This window comes from Homalodisca vitripennis, chromosome X, assembly GCF_021130785.1.
Source record: "Homalodisca vitripennis isolate AUS2020 chromosome X, UT_GWSS_2.1, whole genome shotgun sequence".
Lineage (NCBI taxonomy): Eukaryota > Metazoa > Arthropoda > Insecta > Hemiptera > Cicadellidae > Homalodisca > Homalodisca vitripennis.
The window spans coordinates 49,034,148-49,058,965 of NC_060215.1; the positions used below are offsets into that span (position 1 = coordinate 49,034,148).

A 24,818-nucleotide genomic window follows, 5' to 3' on the forward strand; every position below is an offset into this window, starting at 1 on the left:
GGAAGTATTACGCCCTATCACGCACAAGGTGAACAGTCAATTAAGGAGTTTAAGGGCAGATATTTTGTGGAACAAGTTTTTGACTGGCATGACGGAAGATGGTGAACGGTAACGCGATGCTCGGGTTAACACACGCAGCCACCTGTTGTGGGCAACAGGTATCAATGTTCTATAGCTTCTCGTATCACAGCATGTCACTTGTGGATCTTCCTTGTGCACTGAGGCGACCTGTGATCGATGAGGGCCTGACGGCCAGTCGAACTACTGGTCACCTAGTTATTAAAATAATACGGTTTGTTAGAGATTTTGTAAAACACTTATTGGTTCCATTTGACCTTTCAGAATTTCAATTAAATTCTTAACTATTAATACATCATTAGTTATATTCCAAGGGGGATTAGTTAATACATCAGAAGAAAAATATAGAAAATAAATAACGATAGTACTGATTTTTCCTGATTTTTATATCAATAAAAAATCCGCATGTAAGAATCATCTTACAAATCCAAATATATTGGAAAACCCAGCGGTTTCTCTGTTTAGAACATCGTTCAGGCTGGTTTTAAGGTGATAGTTAACTTTATGTATACCATTTTAACAAGCATCCTAAGCTATGTGTTATTTGATTATTTCTTCCTAAAAATAAAACAGGCTAATTAAATCCTACTAAGCAAGAGCACGTTGTGGTCTTAAAAAGTCTTCTTTAAAATTTTAAATGTTATCATCGGAAGGGTGAGCCAAAATGGTTAAATTCAGCTTTTCTCTTTCAAGAAATGACTTGGTTCCTTTTCTTATCAACATTAAAAATATATTACTATAAACACTGATGTATGTATAAAAACACATTATTCTGAACCATAACATATGAAGTTCTTTAAACTAGTTCATCCTCTTGAGGGGAGATTTAACTCACTATACTAAATCAAATATTGAGTATTTTTCTTGCACAAATGTTTTGGAGCATAGAACAGTAGGTTCATGTAATTGTATGGTGTGTGTGTGCTCGGAAGAGGCAGTTGAATAAACCGTATGACACTGCAGTATAGAACCAACATATTATTCATTCTAAAAAATGTGCTGGTGCATAAGAAAGGCATGTACATAATATATACGTTAATTGATCATGGAGGAACACACAAATATCTGCTTTAAGGGCTGAAGCGTGGAAAAAATTGATAAATAAAAATAAAAACAAAAAAATATCTGGAGAAGCAAAATTTGTCATGGATGCAGAAAGATTTCTGTCTTTAAAAAAAACTGCACACCTCATAAATAACTCATTATTGTAATAGCTCCCTACTAAGTAAGAGTGTTTGATCTGGTACATCAATTGCTGTCACGTGACATTGATTACACTAATGGAATTCCTTAAAATAATACACGACCTATTCTGTTTTCCGCTGGTTACTTTAATCCTAGGGCCTTAATACTGCTGCAAAAAACGTTTTAGAAATGCTTTATCGAATATCTCATTTGTAATGATCGTTAGAAAGAAAAGTTACTTATACAACCATTCATTTAAACACTTTTGCATGTTAAACAGAACTTTCAGTGAGATTTCACTCCGAACCTCTACTTGACTTTGTTATGTTACATTCTTTGTTCGAAGTTCGTACACACACTGATAGTAAAGTAACTGATTACAGCAATTTAAAGCAAATAGCAAATTAAAGGAATTGATTCTTCGAAGACTACTTTTGAGGCCATAATTCATAATTGATATAAGGAAGTGATATCTACAAACGTGGAACACGAAGTTCTTATACATCATGAATGAAGAAATATACGCAAGTATAAAATTGTGATTTTCCAAAAAAAAGCAGGGCTTCTATCATATTTAAAAGCGATTACTATAATTATCTTAGTATAGATTTAAATCTTTAATTACTTAAAGTATATTCTAAAAAAACTCTTTCTCTAACCAACATGGTACAACCAATTTTATAGTCGATCGAATAACAATTGGTCAGTTATAATTTGTTTATGGAGATATCTTAAATGTTTTAAATAAAATACTGTTTATTACACCTGGATTTTACTTAATAATTTAAAAAAAAATTGGGACAGCCTTTTAATTTTGTAAATGTTTTTGTATCACGGTAGTAATGTTAATGTATCATAAAGGTACTCCTGACTCATCTACTTTAATAACTCCGTAAGTATGAGAACTGTAACACGGTCTTTAACTAAATAAAATAACAAAAGATGACAATTGATGAATTTTTAATGCAATTTTATTTGAGAATCTATACACCACGGTTTCGTAAGTAGGACGACCTCGTTAAAATGTCGAAAGAAATAATTAGTAAAATAAATTTTAATAACATTCCTGTCGCAACTTTTGAAACACTACCAAACGTGCAGCTAACTGTGTGAACCAACAAAATGTGTAACACAGTCACGCAATCAGTATCGCAGGAACATCGAAAGAAAGACAACTGTTAGCTGGAATCGGAGAAAGAGTGATGTGGAACAATTAAAGTAGGAGCGTAATGAAGGATGGTGTTATAGTATTGATGTACCCTGCCCGCGGTGTTTGTGGTATACCGGCCAACATCAAATCATAGCTATTAACCAATCGTGCTCCGCTGCATTATTGCTACATCCGATGGCGACCACTACCATCGATTGGATTCCTCCCCACGTTGTGTCGACAACCCTTCCCTCGCCCCTTCAGTCGCTTCCCTATAGCTGATTAATCCGGCGCGGGAATTAGCCAGTAGTTCACTCGTTTGACGACAGTCAGGGTTTACGTCAGTTTCATGCGATAAGGTTTCTTTTTGATGACTGAACGCTAACTTCAATCCGCTTGTAATGAAAGGTTTAGACAAATCAAAAGTACCCTACCTATTATAAGATGTATATTAAAAAAGTTTAGGTTTCAATAATTGTATAGCTTAAATTATTAGCACTGCACAATGTCCTGCCGCAATCCTGACTTTGTCACATTTATAGTATTAACTAATAATTAAATTTATTTGTTCTAAGTGCTGGCCATAGGCTAATCACAAAAAGAGATTATTACACCAGTTAAAAGAACTTTCAATTGTAAAAAGTTACAAAGTAACATCTCTAGATCGTAGATGACTCTCCACAGTGAGAGTGAAATATCTCAGGGTGATAAAAGTGTTAGAAACTGTATTGAGTTGTGAACAGAACACGTATTAGAAACTTTGGAGAACTTTAATTTATATAAAGTAATATACGAATACATTGTAATAAAGGACAACATAAACCAGGCAATGATTTGCAGATCAGGCGCTTCTCAGGGGATACTATAGTTGTTGCTGATATAGCAAGAAATAAAAGATAGCTGTTTCTTTGAAACTATCACGGTTTAAAAAATATTTCATCCTTGCATGTACGTAAAATGTAAAATCAGTATTTCACAAATAGAGCGTGATTCCCTTGGTGCATTCTCCCTTAACGCAACAGCCAAACTATTTTGTTTGATACATTTACATCACTTTAAGGCGGTGCAATCAATTTTTGGTTCGGATAGGTTTTTATATTTTAAAATCTTAGCCATTTAATATAAAATTTTTGTTCCTTGAAGACAGAAAAGTAAAAGAATTATCACTTCGCGTGGCATTATCCGTGATGCAATTAAGGTAGGAATTCAGCCAACATTTTAACTAGTCACATATAAAATTCGATGAAACAGAAAATGTGAATTAATTACAGTACATACAACTAAAGCATAAGAGAGTAACATATTTTTAAATCATCTGTGTGGCTTAAAGACATCAAGTGTTTAACATCACATGTTTGAGAGGATAAATTAAATAAATTACAAATAAACTTTTTAATAAAGAATTTTAGTAAACAGAAAGAAATAAATGTTTATAAGTAACACAATTGTCATTTCCAACAGCCATCATCCATGTACATACTGTAAAAGCGGTATACTTATAGTCAATTGATCGTCGTTAGACCTGATTATAACGTGTCTCTAAGTTATACTTTAAATTTCTCCACTTCTCGTAGTGATTTTTTTCCTTTTTCCCTACTCTTAGAAACAAAAATTTGTAAGCGTGTAAATTACATTCACTTGTACGTGGTTAATAATATGCAAAAATGTGTTTTATACTCGTACTTTCCATAGAGCACTTAAAAAGACTAGGAATGAAACATCTAGGGTTTAGAAAATTACATAAATTTGCAAGACGATTGTAAAACGCCTCCTAAGTTGTTGTGCTGTGGTGAAATAAATTGTTGGTCGGGGCGGTTAAGATAAATAAACACTAGATAATATTTCCTTTATTCTGGAATTTGGGCAAAATTCTTCATCCAACACATTTACAATACATGTTAAATCTTTATTCCCACCATGGTTAATTGTTCATGGTTATATAGTAAGAATTCCTTGCCTACCCAATCGTCACTCAATACAGTCAACTGTTTTTCTTGTGATGAAAACGTGCCAGAGGAAATGTTTTATTTTGTGTGTATTAAATGTTTTGTTTTGATCAGTGTTGTTTTATTACATAATCAATAAGAGGCGTAAAATTTAAGAAAAAGTGAAATTTATTATTTAATTTTCATATATACCGTCCAATAAATTAAGTAAGCCTCTATAATTCTTAGACAGCACAGAAAGAATGGAACTTAAGTTAGTGTAATAATTTTAACCGATACGAGCTTGTTTTTTAGAGAGCTATAGAGTATTTATGTTGGTATATCTTTTATAACTCTATTTTATTATTTTATGCATATTATTAAAAGCTGATACATTCATAAAATTAGGCCAAAATAACAATACATTAATTTAGCCGGATAACACGAACGTACATGTACGTTAAAACTTTGTAAATATTTTAAGTCCAATTCATTGAAGTTGTATATGCACTGGGTACAGGGAAGTGAATTGCATAAAGGAGATATTGCTTCAATTACAAAAGCTTTTGCTTTTAATTAATCTCGAAATGAATTTCAATTACGAGCAGCGAGGCTCAGTCTGCGGTGAGCACGAAGATCATAGAGTACTTGTTGCAGTACAGTCGTGCGACTTACACATTACTGCATATACACCGGTACGCATTTTCAACTAGTGTCGCGACAAAAAAGTATACCCATGTAATTGGTCCACAAAATATAACACTTGGCCACAAAATCTCGATGGAACCATCCCTAAACTCGGGACTATCCGGTTTTTTCACAGCACCAGATTGAATACATGGATGCGCGGTGTTCTAAAGTTGCCTTTTGAAGCTCCCTCTGCATGCTAATAAGCCCATTTACTATGCGCCCCCACCCCTCCCTCCCCATCCCCCAAAACCACCCCTCTAACAATAACAAGCCCGATGAAAAGCTCTGCATTCAAAGGACCGACCTTTAATGAATGAAGTCGCGTCTGATTAGATCAATACGACATCATATTTCGACATCGACTTTACTGTATTCCCCGCGTCGCAAATTTCATCTTTTTACGGCCTTCATTGATTATGTCCTCGCCTTCTGATTGATTTGATTAACTTTGGCCGTATAATGCCGATTTCTAGCTTTACTGTGGGCTTCGATCAGTGTAAAAAACGTATAAATTGTTTACGTTAGTTTCGAAAGGCATGCATTTATATTATACAAAAACCTCTACAGTAAAATGTCTTTATTATCTGTTAGTGTTTTATGCAACCAGTTTTATAGAACGTATATACGACCAGCAATTACAAGCTCCAGCTTTTGTTTATTTTTCCATGAAATGACTAATTGAACATGTTTTTGGTTCAACAGTAGTTCTCCAGTCAGAAGATGGCTCTCCACAATGGGGGCGAAATATTTAAAACTGAATTTTGTAGGTAATGTTTGAATATACGAAACGTCCTATATATAAGCGCGATGTAAATAGAAATCTTAGATGAGTTAAAACGTTGATCTACTAAATTTTATTAAAATGTACCCTTTTACTAAAATGACCTACTCGAGTTTTAAAAAGTAAACATTTTCAACTAATTTTGGTACATTTAGATCTGCTGTTTGGGAGTGCAACGTGTTTACATATTGATATACGAAAATGTATGTTCGTTTAGATAATATATTAGTAAAATATATTACACAGTGGGGAATTAAAAAAATTCTACACTTAAAAACCTTTTGGAGGACTAAATACACATTTTACTACCTCAATAAATATGCATCAATCAAACAAATCTTAATAATACTGGAGACTAAGAAAATATATACAATTTTTTCACAGAATTCACATATTTCGATATTTTAATTTACAACACTTTAATATTATATCATTACACCTTTTTTATCGTTAGTACTCATTACGACCAATGCTTATGCTCTAATAAGGCATACATATAACCTTGGTTTGAAGAAGAAGAGTTTTTGGTCTAATACTTAAGCTTTTGGAATAGATGTTTAAATTATACATTTAAATCAGATATTATATTTATATCATTGCATTACTAATCGATATAAGATTAAAGAGGTTCCACAATCTCTCTACATAAAAAATAACGATGATATTCATTGCAACACGTTATTTATTGAAATTTTTTTTCGTACAAGTTTTATTTATTAATCAAACTAATGAACAATAAATCATGAAAAATTGGAGGGAAGAAAGTCAAAACTAAGCATCTCAGGCCCTAATTTGTATAATGAAGGCGAGGCTTTTTCACTTTGAAGGTAAATATGAAAAAGAAATTTAAATGAGCCAATTTAAATAAGAATTAAACACCTTATTTAGACGAGTCGTTGAATATAAAAACTTTTAAATAGGGCGATAAAGATGAGAATAACGATGGTATAAAAACATAACTGCAAGAAGGGTAAGAAAGAGTATTAGTTTTGTAGAAATTCCTTCAGAGGCGAGAAGTCTCGTAAAGAGGAGCGGAGCGAGCGCCGTTAAACTAATGAGTAAGTTCTGTCAGTAATCAGTGTTAAGAAGTTGCGACTGATTTAAGTGAAGTTTAACTCTGCACAAGTTCGGTACCAAGCTCTCTAAACTTGCCAGCAAAACTCGATATAAGCAATATCATAATTAATTTGGTGGAGGGCATGTTTGGATCGGTTCCCGAACTTTCAACGTCTCACCTATGTCTCGTTAATACTAAACGTATTTTTAACAAGACACCAACTATAAGTGTTTCGTGTCCTGGATCCAAGCTGCCGATCGGCTAGAGCAAAAATAAGCTGGACCATAAAATAATTCGACAGTAAATTAAAAGGCGTACGAAAGACGCGTTTTAATTAAGCGAGCCGAGGTTATTCAAAATACAGTAGGCTCAGTTTTTCACTGAGTGTAATCGAACTGAGAGCAACGTTTTTATGAAAACAATAGATTATCAAACGAAATTAGTTTTTATAGGTTTAATTGTGTACGTTACGCTTTATATATCTACACTCGACCTTAATATCCATAAGACATTCCCGTGCGTGTACAAAGTAAAACGCAGTGTTCTTCGCTCGCTTTATAACAATGAAGCTTGACAATGCATCGAGTCGTATCGTCAAGTAGAAATTTAGTGAACACAGGAAGTGAGAGAGTCAGAGGGAGTGAGGGGGATGGGGCGCAATGCTGACACGGGTGGGGGGTGGGGGGGTAAATGCATTACCCTTCACTTGGGATTGAAACATCACGAGTGGACCGGACAGATAAGCGAATGGGGGCTTTTAAAACATCAGCAGCAGAGCAAAAGTACGGGTTGAGCTCAATTCGGTTCACCTCCACGCTGAATTGCATAACCTGTAATACTCGCGGCAAGTCGGCACTGCCGTGACTGACCGTACATATTATGAGACAGAGGTGAGAATATCCAGTTCCCGTAGCGATGTGCCAGCGATGTTTCATAAGCCACAACATTCAACCGTGAGTTCAATGAGAATGAAGCCTTCATCTCAAACTACTCGTAACTAAATGTCTATTGTATTTAGTGTACAGGTTTTATGAAAGAGAAGCAAATCCCTTTGTTAGCCTTGTAGGCCTGTGTGAGGATATTATCAAACAGATAAGGGGGACAGTCGGTACAGTACTAGGTCGGCAGTACTGATAAAAGTGCAAAGCTCACAGACAATATATCATTGTGCGCTATGTTTAACTCAGACCCAAATTATGACACCAGACCGCTCGGCCACTGGCTCTACCAGTCCAATAAGTTAATCGGTCGTAGTTTCACATATTTTATGTATATACGAAGAGAAGTTACTTAAGGCGTATTTGAGTATCAAACTCAAGTAAATGGGAAGTCAAATATCACTTTACAACGGATTGGATTTCAATGTATGATACAGGCTTGTAGAGGTTTGTGATGGTAAACAGCTGTCTTTAACCCTTCTCAGTCCACACGCTCCGTATTACTCTGTCACTTACCCTGGAAAAAATGTTTACTTCTTCTCTCATAGTTTCACAAATGGAGAAAAGAATGGAAATGAAAGGAGCCAAAGAAATAACGCAAATATTACGATCGTAAAAACGTAACTTGAACAAATTCGTTGAAAGCCGTGTAAAAGAAAAAAACACTATATCAATCTAGGCTATATTCAATTTCTATAAAATGTACCTCCTAATTATTATGGCATTAATATTATTGCTGCTCAGTATTGAGATGTGCCCAACTATAAGACGTGTGCAAATGTAATAAATGTAAAAATGTAAATGTGTGTGTGTGTTCGTCGTTTTACACGTAATGAAATTGTAAAGATAATTTTGGAAATCTAAATTTAAGTCAAGGATTTCCGAAATGATATGGATAAAATGTGGTGAATGCTTGAAACGCTACTACCTCAAAAAGTAGTAAACACGAAGTTCACATGCGGGTGGGTAAAAACGTTCAATTTGACGATACATTAACTTACTCTTCTTACCTGATGAATAATATTGAGCACCTTATTAAACTATTGTAACCGTTTCAAACATCAATATATGAATTGTAAACTACAACGTTTAAATCTTACTCGACTGCATTAAAAAAACTCTGAAAGTTACAACTTAAAATATTCCTCTTCTCGTTCACCTTATGTATGTTGAGTGAAATAAAGGTATTGTAAGATCTAGAATGAACTATACAATCTTATACTAATAAAAATTGACTGAAGAGACCTTTTAATGAATGGCGCAAAGAGGTTGCTTTCTAAAGGTGTAGTTCAGAAGTGGGTATCGTGCTTTTAGTGGACTTTGTTTTCCATTGGAAATAACAATGTTTTCCAGTGAGTGAATCCAAACTATTTCTGCAATTACCCAGACCACTACGATTATCAGTGTTTTAAATGTTAAATGTCGTAATAAAATACGTTGAAAAAAGATACGCATACTATTAACAGTATAACTTGGTTATAAGGGTTCTTAATTTTGAAGCAATTTACTTTGCGATTAGTGAACTAAAAGTTTGTCGTTCTCAGAATTAACTCCAGTAATGAGGGCTAGTATATTATGCAGACAAATCCTTGCAAGTTGAAGTACAGAGATGACTAGTTCTCTAAAGTAAGTTCGATAACTCTAATGGAAAGCTTAGAACGTGATAAATTTAGCGCCATTGGATTTTCGGCCATCATTTCCGTATGGCCCCGCCAGTGCTAATGGCTGACTTCCAGTCAGTATCATCGGCTTATGGGATTACCAGTAAGGTGAGTGGACTTGTGCCGGATTCCGCTTCGATTCTCATTGCAATACCGATGCCATTCTCCCACACGATAGATTCATCTCGGCTCAGTTGGAGATTTTACCTCTCACACCACTTTTTACCGGTTAACGAAAACTCAGCTCATGCAAGTGTGAGGTGATTAAATTTGCGAACAGGGAAAGTCCGCAACAATTAGAAGGAACTTGCCGTCTTATGGAGTTAGCGTTTAGGAACACTGTTAAGTGCAGTGAATAGTTGATGTGATGGTAGGCCGGGAGCTTAGATAAAATCTCTACTGGTAGCATAAGGAAACACACCGAAAGAGCATCCTGATCCTGTCCATGTACTTTACTTCCTCTTTCCTCGCTTATTTTAAGCTTTTAATATTGCGAAGTAAGCACCTGGTTTGATGTAAAATAAGCTAAATAAAAATTAGAATAGAATAAAATATGAGTATAATAGGACTTTTGCAATACTTGTATGTCAAGAAAGGAATTACGACGATACGAAGATTGGAATCCATCCTCTTCTACATGTGTCCACAAATGAACGCGTAAGCTATAGAGAGCCAAAAGTCTCCTTCTCTGTATTTTAACTTATAATGGATTTGTATTGAAAATATACGACCTACCACATTGTACTTGCAACTTGATTTTGAAACTTTTAAACTTGATTTTATGTATTTTTGAATTTTATAAACGATTTAATAAATATAAAGTTTAATCAGAAAGCCGCATGAACACATTTTACTTTTGTCTAGTGTGTTGAACTTTTTCCATTAATTCATATTATCTTGAATAAAACTTCAAGATAATCTTTCATCTTGTTAGATAAAAACAACTTGCATACAATAAATGTACTTCTTAGCTAATAAATCTGCAAATAATATGTATAATGTACTCATCCATGTAAAACAATGCATTTTCGGATTTTTTATTATTGTAATTAATTATTCTTCACGCCCCTTTGTATTTATAAAGTTTTGCTTATACTAATTTCAACGTAAATTGAGCGTTGAATCTGTGGTATATATTTTTTGTCCAGCTATCCAAATTGTTCTTACATCAACTTTAGACGACTGCACTCAGCCTTGTAGTGCATCTTTTATAACTTGTAACTTTGTAGTTTCATATTTTTTCGATTCCAATTCATCAATCATGATAAATTAACTGTTTATCTTGAGCACGTGGTAGTTTATTGTTTTTATAATGGCTAATAATTTAAGCGCTATCTGTATTCCTTCACATGCTTGTCTCTATACTAGTTGTATAATTGTTGTAAAAATGGGTTTCTCTTAATTAATATATAATGATAACTCACACGCTGCGTGAAATGCAATAACACGTTACACACAAGTAAGTACTGGGTGGTCTCAAACATCTAAATCAAGCTGACCACGAACACCGGTTTGCAAAGTTGTTCCCAAGTTACTACATGCCATATAACGGGTAAGGTAAATGTAAACTTAGCCAAACGGTGTAAGGAAGTCATTAAGCGAATTTACCAAATGAGCCAACGGAGGGCAGTGGTGGGTTTATACAGTGTTCATTGTTTGCTCATATTACTGACACCTCTGTGAATCCGTCTCTGTGAACTGTCACAGTCTCTAAGCCCACAATCGAACTTATTGTTCCCCGTACACTCTACCGCGCTTTGTGCAAACTCGGGGGAACAGTGCAAACTCTTTTTGTAATTACTCAATTATGAGTATATCATTTAAAAGTTAGTTAAGTGTCGTATTTATAGCATACTAACATTTAAGTTTTGAGAACATTCCTTAACTATCCCGTGAATATTTCAGTCTATTTATATTTTATTACGAAGTCAAGGGATGTGTACGAATAAATTATATGGTTTTCATAGTATATAAATAAATGAGTTATCAAACACATACAGACAACACAACAGATAAAACAGTTCTGTTTATATTTTACAATACCAGAGGATTTTTAATAAATTCAAATGGTATGGGCCAAATTTCGGAAAATAAACGCCTAAAGATACGGTAAAGAAACGCTATATTACGGTACTAATTATTTTGTTGTTGGATAAGGTTTTAAATAAGTGAAAATATTATAATATAACTTCAGTTACTACGGTTAGACAGAAAACCCAATGAACATTGAGTGCGCTAGGTACATTTCCTTACCCTTCTTACTCAAGGGTGTGTATAAAAAAGCGTGTCACCCTTACGATAAGAAAAGAAATAAGAAAGTAATAAACACAAGGGGTTTCAAGATTAATTGTGAGAGCTTTAATTTCAGGAAGAAGTGTTGGTTGTGGCCACCGTCACGCGAGCGGGACACGCCAGGGTCTAGTTAGACCCGTTTAGATTACATACCCTTCAGCATTACCCTTCAACCCACCTTGATAATTCCTAGGAAGGTGTTTTAGTAACTATTGATCTTCCTATATTCCTATACCATACTTTATTCTACTGTAAAGGGTGTAGTTTGATTACAAACCCTTCAATATTCATATTCGCCATATATTGATCTTTACTCTTATGAAACTAAAGGGTGTAGTTTAATTACAAACCCTTCAGTATTTATACTCGCCACATATTGATATCTTATGTAACTAGGGGATGTATGTTATTTACAAACCCTTCAATATCAATATTCGCCACTTATCGATCTTCCTACTATTCTAAACTATAATGTGATGAAACTGAGGAGTTCAGTTTAATTAAAAGTTCTTCATATTGATCATCCTAAAAGATTTATGGTAAATATATAACTATAAACAAATCCTTTTAATGCATATACAAAACAAAAAGGACAAATTAGATTGTATAATCTTTTCTATCATACACTCAATTTTGACCTATTGTAGATTACGGTTCTTGTTATTACACCTTTCTATACAATTTTAAGCAATGTCTGCATGCCAAATTGGTATTCCAACAAGAAAAACTGTCAACAACTTCTGTATAGAATGTTTTGCGAAAAAGTATAAGTTAATTAATACAAGCTTTAAAATTATGTGGGCACTAAGTCTTTAAATACGTAGGCCTAAAAACGTTCTCAGATGAGTCTGAATAGTTTACTGTGATATTGATACGTACATGCGTATATATACGCATGTGTCTCTTCAACAATAGTGGAATATTAAGGGTATGACACATGGGGGTATCGTGTATCAGAATAGCAGTCTATATTTATGGTTGCAACTATTATTAAGAATAAATGTAATCCCAAAAGTAACAAAACAAGGTAATGACGATAGTTAGCCTTTTCCGTTATTGTGATTATTGTGAATTCCCAACAAAGACAGCCTTGTTTTTGTTATTTTACACAAAAAACCTCTACACAATTCATTGAATACATGTTAAAATTGGAAAGTCGACAGTGTTGTTGTGAGTTTGCCGCACCGTCCTTGTCATATTGAAAGCAACACAAACGTCGACAATTGTGTTCATCCACATTAAAAGGACTGCTGCACCGTAAACACGTCCTGATATTACCGTGTTACAATAATGAATGAAAAATGCACGGTGGATATAAAGTAACAAGTTTGTTGTGGCTTGTCGGGCAGCGGTGCGCCTGGGGCCGACAAGTTTCACGACATGTACATGCTCATTAAAGCGAGCTGAGACTGCAGGCCCCACTTTGTGTCCATGATATGCGCAATTAACTTTACTCCACTACCTGGGTCTCTGTTGCACCTCCTTTGACTGTCTTACCGTGCCTTGGCAGTCACGATGGGAAAACCCTCAGTGGAGAGAACTAGGACTGTATTGTGTACAGTAGAAATGTTCTTGTGCTCTGAAGGGGAAGTGAGATAAAATAAAGGGGTAAAAAACGGGCTTCGAGCTGTCTAAAATATATAATATTACGTATTATAATGCAGATTAAAATCCATTATCCTCTTTAGATGTTGAGTTTTAAGATCGATTACAGCTTTTATTTTTAGCATCTTGTTACATTTCAGGAATCCATGAGTTAGTTATCAGTATACAAAACTATTAATGGTAATAAGGTTGTTCTAATCTCATGTAATTTATGAGATTAGAACAACCTTATAAAACTTGTAAAAATAAAATACAAATTCATAGGTTAGGTAAAATGGTGTCTAATTATTTAATTTTTTTATAACTCAAATGAATACACCACTGGTTAGAGAAATGAAATAAATATAAAAGATGATATAAGATAAATAGAACGATATTGTGTAGTCAATTATAAATAATCAACCTAAAAATATAATACAAAATAAATATTTTGTCTTTAAAAATTTATTTAGTTTTAGAATGCAGCCTAAAACTGTAAACATTTGTAACAAGCTAAGTTGAATCGAACAAAATGTAACAAATTTGCACAAAATCCAAACATCGGTTTGAACAACGCGAGGTAACTCAACGTAAGCGTTTTAACGAAAAAAATATTTGAAATAAATATTTCAGGCTATCATGCGATTCACAAAGCGCTATATAGAGCTTTTCATGATAATCTCTGTTCCAACGTGTAAAATGTTTTCAGCGATTACAACCCAATCGGTTACTACAGATTACTGAATGAAATTGAAAAGTAAAATAAATCAGATCTATTTATTATGATACAATAATAGTCAGGTATAATCCTGGCAGTCTTATTGATTGCACGGATAACTTGTTTGTATATCTTTATCTATGCAAGACCTACCAACAATCAGTGGTATTGTAATGGTGTATAGTATTGGAACCAAGTAATATGGATTAACTTTGATGAAGAACATTCCCAGTTACTATTCGTGTATACCCACTAAAAGCGACACGAAACCTCCTGCCTTCTACGAATTAAAAAAATGTATTACATTATTAATACAATTGTAAATATAAACTATGAGACCTAAATGTAGCTTTAAGAGTGCCCACAGAATGTCTGCTCTAACTGAGAGTAAAAACCAAGAAACTACTTTGGATTAATTAAACAACATGTTTAAAAACCCATTTATATCTTGTGTTTTCGTAATTAGATTTTGGATACTTATTCATTTTTCTGTAGAGTACAAGATATTTATCTTGATGTATATCAAAAAGTCGTTAACAATAATTTCGAAACTAGCCCGGACACAACTTGTACAGTAATATTTATGTACTGGTAATATAAGTTTAATAAATTTGACGTAGAATGTATATAATTCTTATATTAAGCAATACATTTTGTTTAACTGATTGGTACCGCGAATTTAGTAAATAATTAGTCAGCATTACTCATTTTAGCAGATCGTTAATCAAATATTGCTAGTATGTAAACGACTGAATCAAGACACTTTGCTGCATTTCCAGTAATAAAATGTAATAAAGGAATAAAAATATATTAAATGAATACTTAAAGCAGGGCTGGTAAGAATTATAAACACCAATTTAACTCTTATTAATTAGTAAATTGAAGAGAGTAATATTGTTTTCGTTTCTTCTATACTAATATTTTTTCACTTTTACAATTATGGCCACTATCCATAAACACATTACGTTGATTTAGGTATTTTTAGTTCTTCTTAGTCACATAATTTAATAACTAATAATTTTGAGCACGAGACGGGTACCAAAATTAGTTAGAATTTTATTATATTGTTTAACTCAATACTTATAGAATAATAACCGCTTATTTCAATCATAGTGATATGTAACGTTCCCAAAATACAATTTAATTAATTTATTAACTGAAAAAAATTTCCCACAAGGAGATAACCCATCTTAAAGTTTATACAATTTCAACTAAGTCGATTTTTACTTATTTAAAATTTCCCTTCTAATAGGACCTCTCTCACAGCTACGTCATATTTTCTTTTCTGACTGTTTGGACATCGTTGCAAGAGAGTCCGTATCATCATGCATAGCTAAAATGATTCTATAAAACATCTATCTTCTTGGGCAACTAACGAGAGAGAAAAAACGATTTCGCCATCCTGTTTTTAATTTCTTCGATATAAAGCTACTCGTTCCTTACTGTGCATAACCATTACTATACAAAAATACCTTTTCACCAAAAATAATCGGTTCATTATGTTAGTTTAGTTTATATTTAAGATGTAATGTAATTATTTAAAACTAATGTGTATTACTGTTTCATATAAATATAGTTTGAATTCGTTACATATTAAACAGTAAACAGAGTTTGAAACTTAAATATTTAAATGCGAAATATTACCCTCTGATAAAACGTATTGAAAGTATGGAGACACCTTCATTCGCACGACAAATCAAATCCCTAATCAAATGTCTAGAGTGCCGGCACGTTCCCTTACACCCGAAAAGACAGTCAAGGATATCGAACAAGAACATTCACCGATACCTTTCTGTTCCGCGCAGAGCCAATCCTTTCTTCGAAACAGCTTGGGATTCAATTCAGTTTTAGGAGAACACCCCAACCTTCACTCTACACGCAAGGGTAGCATTCACCTTCTCTTGTAAGAGCTTTTAAAATCTTTTCAAGGTTTAGGCGGAAATTACGTACACGTATTAAACAGTTTTATGTTTTATCGCGATTTATATTACTTTAAAAGCATCACAATAATTATATAATATGTAAATGCAATATATGTATATTTTTTACTATTTAAACTCATACTTTTTCTGAACAATTTATTTTTTAACAATAATAAAATGTGTACGGTTTTATTACCTTTAGTACTCGAGTCTAAAACGATTCATTTTTAAAATATGTTTTCTCAATATTAATCTAATCTTATACATTAAACTCGTTAGAAAGGACCGAGTATACCTTTTTAATAGCAAGGTTTCATCTGGAATGAAACCAATTATATGGATTCTACCACTAAAGCTGCATACAATATACATAAACATCTAGTATAGTGTTTGAAACAAACAATTAACTTTATGAATTAACGTACTAGATCAAAAGAAATGAATAGCTGAATAAAATGCATTAAAATTCCATACATTTATGAAAATTTGCTTGGTACCTTACTAAATATTACAGGACGTCCTTCTATTTAAGTTCATTCTAGAGTTAATTAATTTGTATTACGTTTAAGGCGATGTAGGAAAAGTGGATTAAAAACAACAGCGACGTTATTTATGTGACTACCTCAAAGTTAAATTTGTTGGAGAAAATACAGTATAACCCAAACCGTGATATTTTAACTAAATGAATAGAAATGTATACTGTTATCTCGATGATGGCGGGTGGTGCGGGGTTGAAATTAAAACCCGAGGTAAACTGTGGCTTGATATTTAGACATTTTTTGAAAGGGCCTTCGAACTATTACAATATCTTTTGTGCTGTTTGCAAACGGAAGAAAGAAAAAGCGAGGAATGCGGAGGTGAGGAAACGATTTCATTTCTGAATGGGAAGGATTTGGAACACCACCCATTGCTTTTATACTGTGAATAAAGGCAACGCGGTACCAAGAACCTTGCCGGGAGGGAGGGAGTCTTTGTGTCGGTTGCATGGGGATAGGGATACGAGATCGGGGAGTAACGGAATTGGGGGGTTCGGGGGGATATGTCAACTCGCTGGGAGATGTGAGCATGTAAGGATTGCTACGTGATGTTCATCCTTACATGCGAGATGAGGCATATTGGATTATATTTACCTAACATGAATTGAGCTTGCGAAAACAATTTGCGATCAGATTATTCTGGATTACTAAATTCCATATTTATGGTAGTATATGATTCTTTTAAAATACTATGCGTTTTGATGTTTATAATACTAAACACGTTTCATAACAAATGTAAATAATTCATTGAAATTTTATCTGATATTGACATACATGGCAATAAAACTAATAGTTGACGTAATCTGGATTTTATTTTTTTTTAATTTTCTGTGTGGTTCTTTATTCACTTCGGTCTCATTATTTAATGAAACTCGGTGAAACTCACTTGTGCGAATCTAAACATAACATTATAAAATACAATACAACTTTGGTGTCAAAATCTGTGAATGACCACTAAGGAACGATTTAGCGGTATTTAATATACAAAGTAAAGTACGTAATATTCTTATATTTTAATTTGAGTCATTATTTAATTTATATTTCCATAATATTTTAAATTAGATTTGACAATTATTAACACAAGTTAAAAGCAAATACGATGAATTTATATATATATATATATATATATATATATATATATATATAAATAATTGGAAATTTCCCCTTCTGTATTCAAGATTTCTCATAAAATTCGAATCTCTTTCATATTTAATTACCAAACAATTTTAACCTGCTTCTTATGAAAGATTTTGAAAATTTTAGTCTCCACTAAAATTTTCTTTGTATTTTTTAAGTAGACAATATACGGGTGTACAGAAGTTTCCCACTAAGACACGTACTAAAATATTAAAATCAAATGTCTGTACATTTGTGGGAGACAGTCTGCGAGTCAACCATGAGTCATAATTCTAAAGGACATCCTTTTCACTTTACTGTTGAACCCAATCCTCACTTAGCGTGTTTCCTTGGGTCCGAAATGTATATCAATTTTCGCCTGATGAACACATTCGTGTACTCACCTTTATTCCATCTGCCTTTGTATGTTACCTAGGCATCTCGTAAATTTGTGAAAATTGCTCAAATTAAAATAAAAGTCCACCAAGTTTTAAAATGTACTCTTTCTGACCAGTCTAGCTCAAACTCGCTGTGTTTACATGGCCTTCAACGTTGGTAACTAAGTCGCTTCAAACCTTAATTCATCTATTATATAGCCTATATAGCTAAAGTTTGAAAAGCAAATATTTACCCATTTCACGGAATACCACAATTAATTACAAAAATCTTGTGGTTAAATCGTGTCTATTTGGCTTTAAACAGGTTCAGGATCTTTACATAAATGAACTGTAAAATATGTAAAACCGTAGTCAATAAATATATAAATCGTTGTTCCGCTCGTTCTATGAGCTTCATCAGTAATCTCACGATCTTCTAAAATATTTCTACCGGAATTTTTTTACAGAATTTGGGAAGATGTACTCCACACATACCCTACATTTTTTGGAGAAAAAGTCAAATAATGTTTGGCCTTTGTAGATTTGTAGCTGACCCAGTGTTGGTGTTTGTGGCAAGGGTGTCAACGAACACAAACCACAAATTGGCATCTCGCAGTAAGGGTTAAACGCATTAACCTCTAAATTGAGGATTAACTGATTCCGAGTGGACCAGATTGATAAGCAAACGCTGACCAGGGCATTAAGCATTTCAGACCAAGAGAAATCCCGTCACTATTAAGCCCGACATTTGTGTTCGGGGTTTATGTGGTATGTTCAAAATAATTTGTAATGGGCTTCGTTATAAGCTGTACGGAATGTTGTTTGAATGTAAATCTATGCACATAAAATACATAGGATTGAAGAGTACGTGTGTTGTATCAGTGGTTAAATTATAGTTAAAATGTATTAGAGCTATCCGACTTACAAAACAAATTACATTATAACTATTACAAAACAAGCGTAAATAAGTACAGGATCCACTAATAGTACAGATAAATAAAACAATAATTAAATCAAAACTGCTTGCCAGATTTCTAAAAATTGATCTCTAGTTTGTTATTACTATTTCCAATTCAAGTAATCTTATTACAACGAGGGCACACAAGATAGTAACTAATTATTTTAACCCAACAAAGTGTTGCTGAATAAACTATTATACTACTTGGATAGAAATAAAGGACAATACGTGCAAACCAGTGTTTAGGTAACTATATTTAGGTTGGTTTTAGGTTTTGGTATTTTCTTTCTTTTTACGGAACGCAATGCAATAGTTTTAACTGTTTGGCTTACGTCTTAAATATAGATATTCATGTCAAGTGATATACTCCATCACGAAATGAACTAATTTTTTGTTACTTATTGTGGTCGTGTAAGTGAGTGAGTAAGGGAATATTAAATGAAGATAAGTCGATCAAATATTTTATATTGTTGCGACTTCAGTGTTGTACATGTCAGTTTTGCGACAGAATGAGTAAAGACCTCGCTTTATTCAATGGATGTATGGATACTAGTTGGGTCCGTCGTATTTTTAGTCGCACATATTCATAATAAACTTTCACAACCAAGGGACAGATTTGGCCTAGATTAGAACCACAAATATTTCTATAACATGTATGGTTACAATTCGATTGATTAACTCGCAACGATAAATGACCGGTAAGGAGGAGGTTAAAATACTCGTATATTCGTTTGTAAAGCGTGCACTTTGACCTCTCTTCATTACTTGTCATTTTGAAGAGACAGATCTATTTAAAGTTATATTCGTCGGGCCTGGTCTCTTCTGGGTTTAACTTTTCCGGGCCCAATTGTTCTCATTCAGTATATTATTTTTTATATATTTAATTTATTTTTGTAAATTGTGTATATGGTTGACGTTGTATAATTAAATAATAATAAACTTCCACTTGCCTCTACTTTTGAAACGAGACATGACAAGATAGTGAAATCTGTATTTCCTATTTGCGTTAACTTTTTTGATTACTTTATGCTTCGTACGATACTTAGTGATGTACGATACTATAATTGTACCAATATACAGTATTAAAAATATAAATAAACAGTTTCAAAACGAATTCAACTAAAAACAGAAAAATCTTACTTGTTCATAATAATAGGATAAATTTTTTATGGATTGAGTATTTATGGTTATAACTAAGTCTATAGTTACCATTCCAAATTTCTTATACCAGTGATAGATTTCGTTTGTTTTTGAGCCAATTTCGATAATATAATATAATAAATATTTTAAGTATCTATTAACAAAGTAGTAACGATATACAACATGATGATGAAACAACAGGCAAAATTGACTGTCGGTATAAGAAATTCGGGTTGCCTCTAATTATGATAGTACCTATACCTATTGTAATACTGTAAAAGCACACAGGAGGATATTGGTAAAATAACTTCAATGACGGTTACTTCACATAGTAAAGATATTGAGAACAGTTTAAGTCTATCAATAAATTCTTTCAAATTTATATGGTAAAACATACTATTTTAAATATGATTGCAATAAAACATTACACAACAATGTAAAACCTTCTCTGAAAAACCCTAAATACAATTAATGTAAAGTTTAATTGAATTCTATCTGTAAAATCAAAATCCAGCAATATTCAACTTACAGTCTATGGTGTTAGTGATAAAAATAAAATGCCCCGCGGTTTAAAAACCGCAGTAACCTACAAAGAAGTTTTGAATATCGTGCTGTATTTTGAATATCGAAAGCTTAAAACTTAATTTTAATTTTAAGATACTATATTTTCTCTAGCATTGGCACACGAGCAATGTAGATTAGTGTACGAACTTTCATTCAGATTATCACTAACGACGTCGAATGTTACTAAAGCTCATAACTCCTTCGGCCTCTCATGAATTCCTGAACGTTCAGAAACACTTTTCCATCAGGAAAAATTGTCGCCAAAGCTTATTTTGTTTTAGGTCAAAGCCATTACGCATTCACTTTCAAAGGTATAAGATCAACTGCTAGTGAACGATGTATTATCATATTGTTTATAGCAATATAGAAGATTTTATGCATTGGTACGAAATGAGTTAATTATTCTCCTCCTGCTGTTGAACAGTAGGCCGTCTAATTTTAAATGTTGGATTTACCCTAAAACTTACATTTATAGCAGTTGCTTTATAATTACAATTTTAGAATACTTGAACTGTAAATTTCTCTTTATATAATATTTAAATATCATAAGATATTAATATTGTAAACAAAAACATGATAAGGATGGTGAAAATTATATGAAACAGTTGATTATATGAAATAGTTAGATTGTGTAACTGTGGATGAGAAGTTTTTCGCTTACGTCATCACTGTTCTATCCACAATAGTTTATTCCTGAAAATTAAATTATTGAACCTACCTTTGCTTGCACCGTCCGGACCTCTCAGTATGGTACACTCTTCTATAGTTCCAAAAGGGGCGAACAGTTGTCGAACATCTTCTTCTGTCTGCTGCTTACTGAGCATCCCCGCAAACAGCTTTCTATCTGCTCAGAAAAATGCAAACAATTAGTTTTTAATCGTACTTGACGATTCATAATCTGTGTTACCAGCGTCAGCTTTCCGCTACTGAAAGTGTTCATTAGATGGCAATCAGTACACATAGTCACACATTCGTTGTTCATAATCATGATTCGAGACAACCATAAGAGAAAACAACAGTAAACAGTAAATAAAACACAAATAACACAAAGAAACAGAGGAAGTGAAAAGACAGGCAAAACACCAAACTCTTAAACAATAACAGTCTTGTTTGGTTGTAGAATATCCAACACAGAAGTGAAATAATTATGGCTATAGTCTGGTTACAACAATAAGAAAGAGGTTTCAAACGTGTTATATAATCTATTTACTGAAAATATACAACCGTTACTGGTATATTACTATTTGCATAAAATTCTACATTTGTAATTGAAAAAATCATGCTAGTTTTAGCTACGTCATAACTGTAGTTTTTAGTAAAGAACGAAATATTTTGGGAGGTACAAAACAAACTTCAAATGTTTTTCGGAACAGGCATTTAATTAGTTAATTCAAAATTTTCTCTTCATCAAAAGCATCAAAAGATCAATTGCAAAACTACAATCCACGGTGTGGGTAGGCCGAATAAATGTCCGCCAAATAAAGTTCAGAGGTGCGCGTTGTTGTTTCTGTGCATCAAAACTAATTTATTTGACGCAACAGGTCGTCATGTGTGTAATTACGAGAGTGTGTTAGATTGAGAGGGAGATATGGGAAAATCAATGAGAGTGAGTGAGAGGGATAGAAAGCGAACAGCTGACTCATTTAGCTAGCTCAGTTAGCGCTGCAGGCGGCTCGCTGAAATGGAGCCTTTGTACGTAACCACACAGACCCTTTAATTTACGAATAACCTTGCACCGCCACGAACCAGTATGAAAATGTAAACTCCCGTCAGTGAAAAATGTACAAATGAGTTTTGTAATCAATATTTTACACAAATCCATAAGTAGAAAAATATGTTTTATATCTTAAATTTGTACAATTCTACCATATATATGAATAAACGGCACAAAATATTAAAGACAATTAAGCATATAATAACTTAAACATGTATAAGTGATTTCTGTGTTTCTTAGCTTTGTAACACATTTAAAACCCCTTGAAACAATAAAGGCAAAAAATATAGCTTTAATTTACATGTGACATTTTGCACACAGATCAGGCAGCACGATAAAATCATGTAGTTGTGACATGATATGAAACATATGTATTAATATATACGTATAATAGCATCTAAACACATATACGAAATACGTAGGATGTCAAAACGGTCTCGTTAGGAAAGCAATGGTATGCATGGAATCTCGTATATGGACAAGCATAAAAAACGTAGTGTTCTATTCAATATTTAGAATTCGATCAAAGATTCAATTACATGACTTGGAACAGTCATATTGATTAAAATACAATTCGCCAAACATTAGATTCAAAATCGGGTTGAGTATGATGAGATATAAACTGTAAATTATTATATGTAACGGATGAGGTTTCCTCGACCTAGTTTTTCTCTCAAAGTCCTTCCGAGCAAATTAAAACAAATACATCGATCGTTTAGGAAAATCTCACTGATATTTCAGATCTTACCACTTTCAATTTACATAAAAATGGGACTTATTCGGATGTAGTTTCGGCCACAATTATTGCAAGGAGACAAATTTTTATCATACTAATATTTTTGTGTCGATAAAATTACCACAATTCATAATTTTTCCCATCATTATATTTAAGATTTCGATATACTCCTTACAGACCGTCCTCTACAGAAGAAAAAAATTACTGATGTAAAGGACAATAACCTTTTTAGTCCTTCGTTGTACTGAAGTGGTATTCTTTCAATAATCATCGCTATAAAGGTATTAAGGCGTTTTCTTACTTTTAACACACTCGATGTGAAAATTAATATTTTTTCAATTTGGATGAAAATAAAATTGATATCCTAACTAAAAAAGTTTAAAATCATTGACCCTACCATAATGGTTTACTTTCTTATATAACACCCAAAAAAAATGATGGGGCGTGAATAAATTTATTTTAAAGGAAGGATTTACACAACACTATAATTTACAAACTAATATTTTCTAACCTCACTAGTACATCGATACGCCTCTGAGGTTAAAACAAAAGTTCTATCTTGTGGTTAGTTACCTTCAACCTTTTGGACAAATCACCAATTTACTTACCTGAAACCATTTAAAACACAACAATTTTGGTGATCTGCCTGCCATCAAAAATAAATAAGAACTAAAACAAGTTGAACAAAACAATAATGTATATAACGTAATGATGAAATAATTATTACATGCGACTTAACTAGTGTTAATTAACTCTTTAAAAATAAAATTACTAAACCAAGAAAATACAAACAAATGTACGATAACTGACGAAAATGACAAGAAAGGCGGAATGCAAGTGACGCCCGACATCTATCGACAGCGAGTGTAGCGAGCGCTAACAGAACGTAGCAAACGCTAACATGGAACGTAGCAGCGCCTACATGAACGTAACAGCGCTTACATGTTACGTAGAAGCGCGTTTTGCCTCGACCATGTCATTGCAAGTCTATTACCCACTGAAATGCTTCAATTCTAAAAGGTAATAACTATTAAGATACAAATGTTTATTCTAATTTAAGCTTGTTGCAATTTCAATTCAATGGGTAAAAAATCAACTGGTGCATCAAGATGGGATTTATTGATGTGTGTAGTGTATTGCAGTAATTATGCTAAATCAAAAGTATCTTAAAATGTTTTACATAATTGAAAACGTTACATCAAAACTTTAGCAATAGCAATAAGAATGTGAAAATTTATAGAAAAAAATATTTCGTGGAATCAAAAAAAGTTTTTAATCAAGGGCTAGATTCATTGTATTAAAATATAAAATTACAATAAAATACAATATTTTGATTTCATTGTATTTATTTGTTACAAAGAATGAATTGCTTTATCATGTGAAGAATTTATGTAGAAAACTGAACACTAAGTATATTTAGTCATTTACATTGTTTTCTAATTGACTTGTTAACAATGGTTATTTTATTATTACAATGAAGAAATCTTATACTTTTAATAATTTAAAGGGTAAAAAATTAAAACGATGAATTAAAAATGTTATTTAAAGATATGTTTTATTACAGATATTTTCTTTTGTTGTAATCCCATATTGACACAAATAATCAAAATGAACAGAACATGTACTTTATGGTTTGCATAAAAGCTTTAAGACTGCAAGTACGTTAAAGGTACGCTGAAAACTGCATGGTCGAATG

General features: G+C 32.8%; 1 protein-coding gene across 4 annotated transcripts in view; it reads right to left on the minus strand.

Annotated features, from left to right (window-relative positions):
- The window catches only part of LOC124368986 (CUGBP Elav-like family member 4), a 198,512-nt gene that overhangs the window by 126,065 nt on the left and 47,629 nt on the right, over window positions 1–24,818 (minus strand). For all 4 annotated transcript variants that reach the window (XM_046826572.1, XM_046826573.1, XM_046826571.1 and 1 more), the window contains one exon: window positions 21,391–21,516. In XM_046826572.1, coding sequence (XP_046682528.1) covers window positions 21,391–21,516 — 126 coding nt within the window. The remainder of the gene's footprint in view (window positions 1–21,390; window positions 21,517–24,818) is intronic.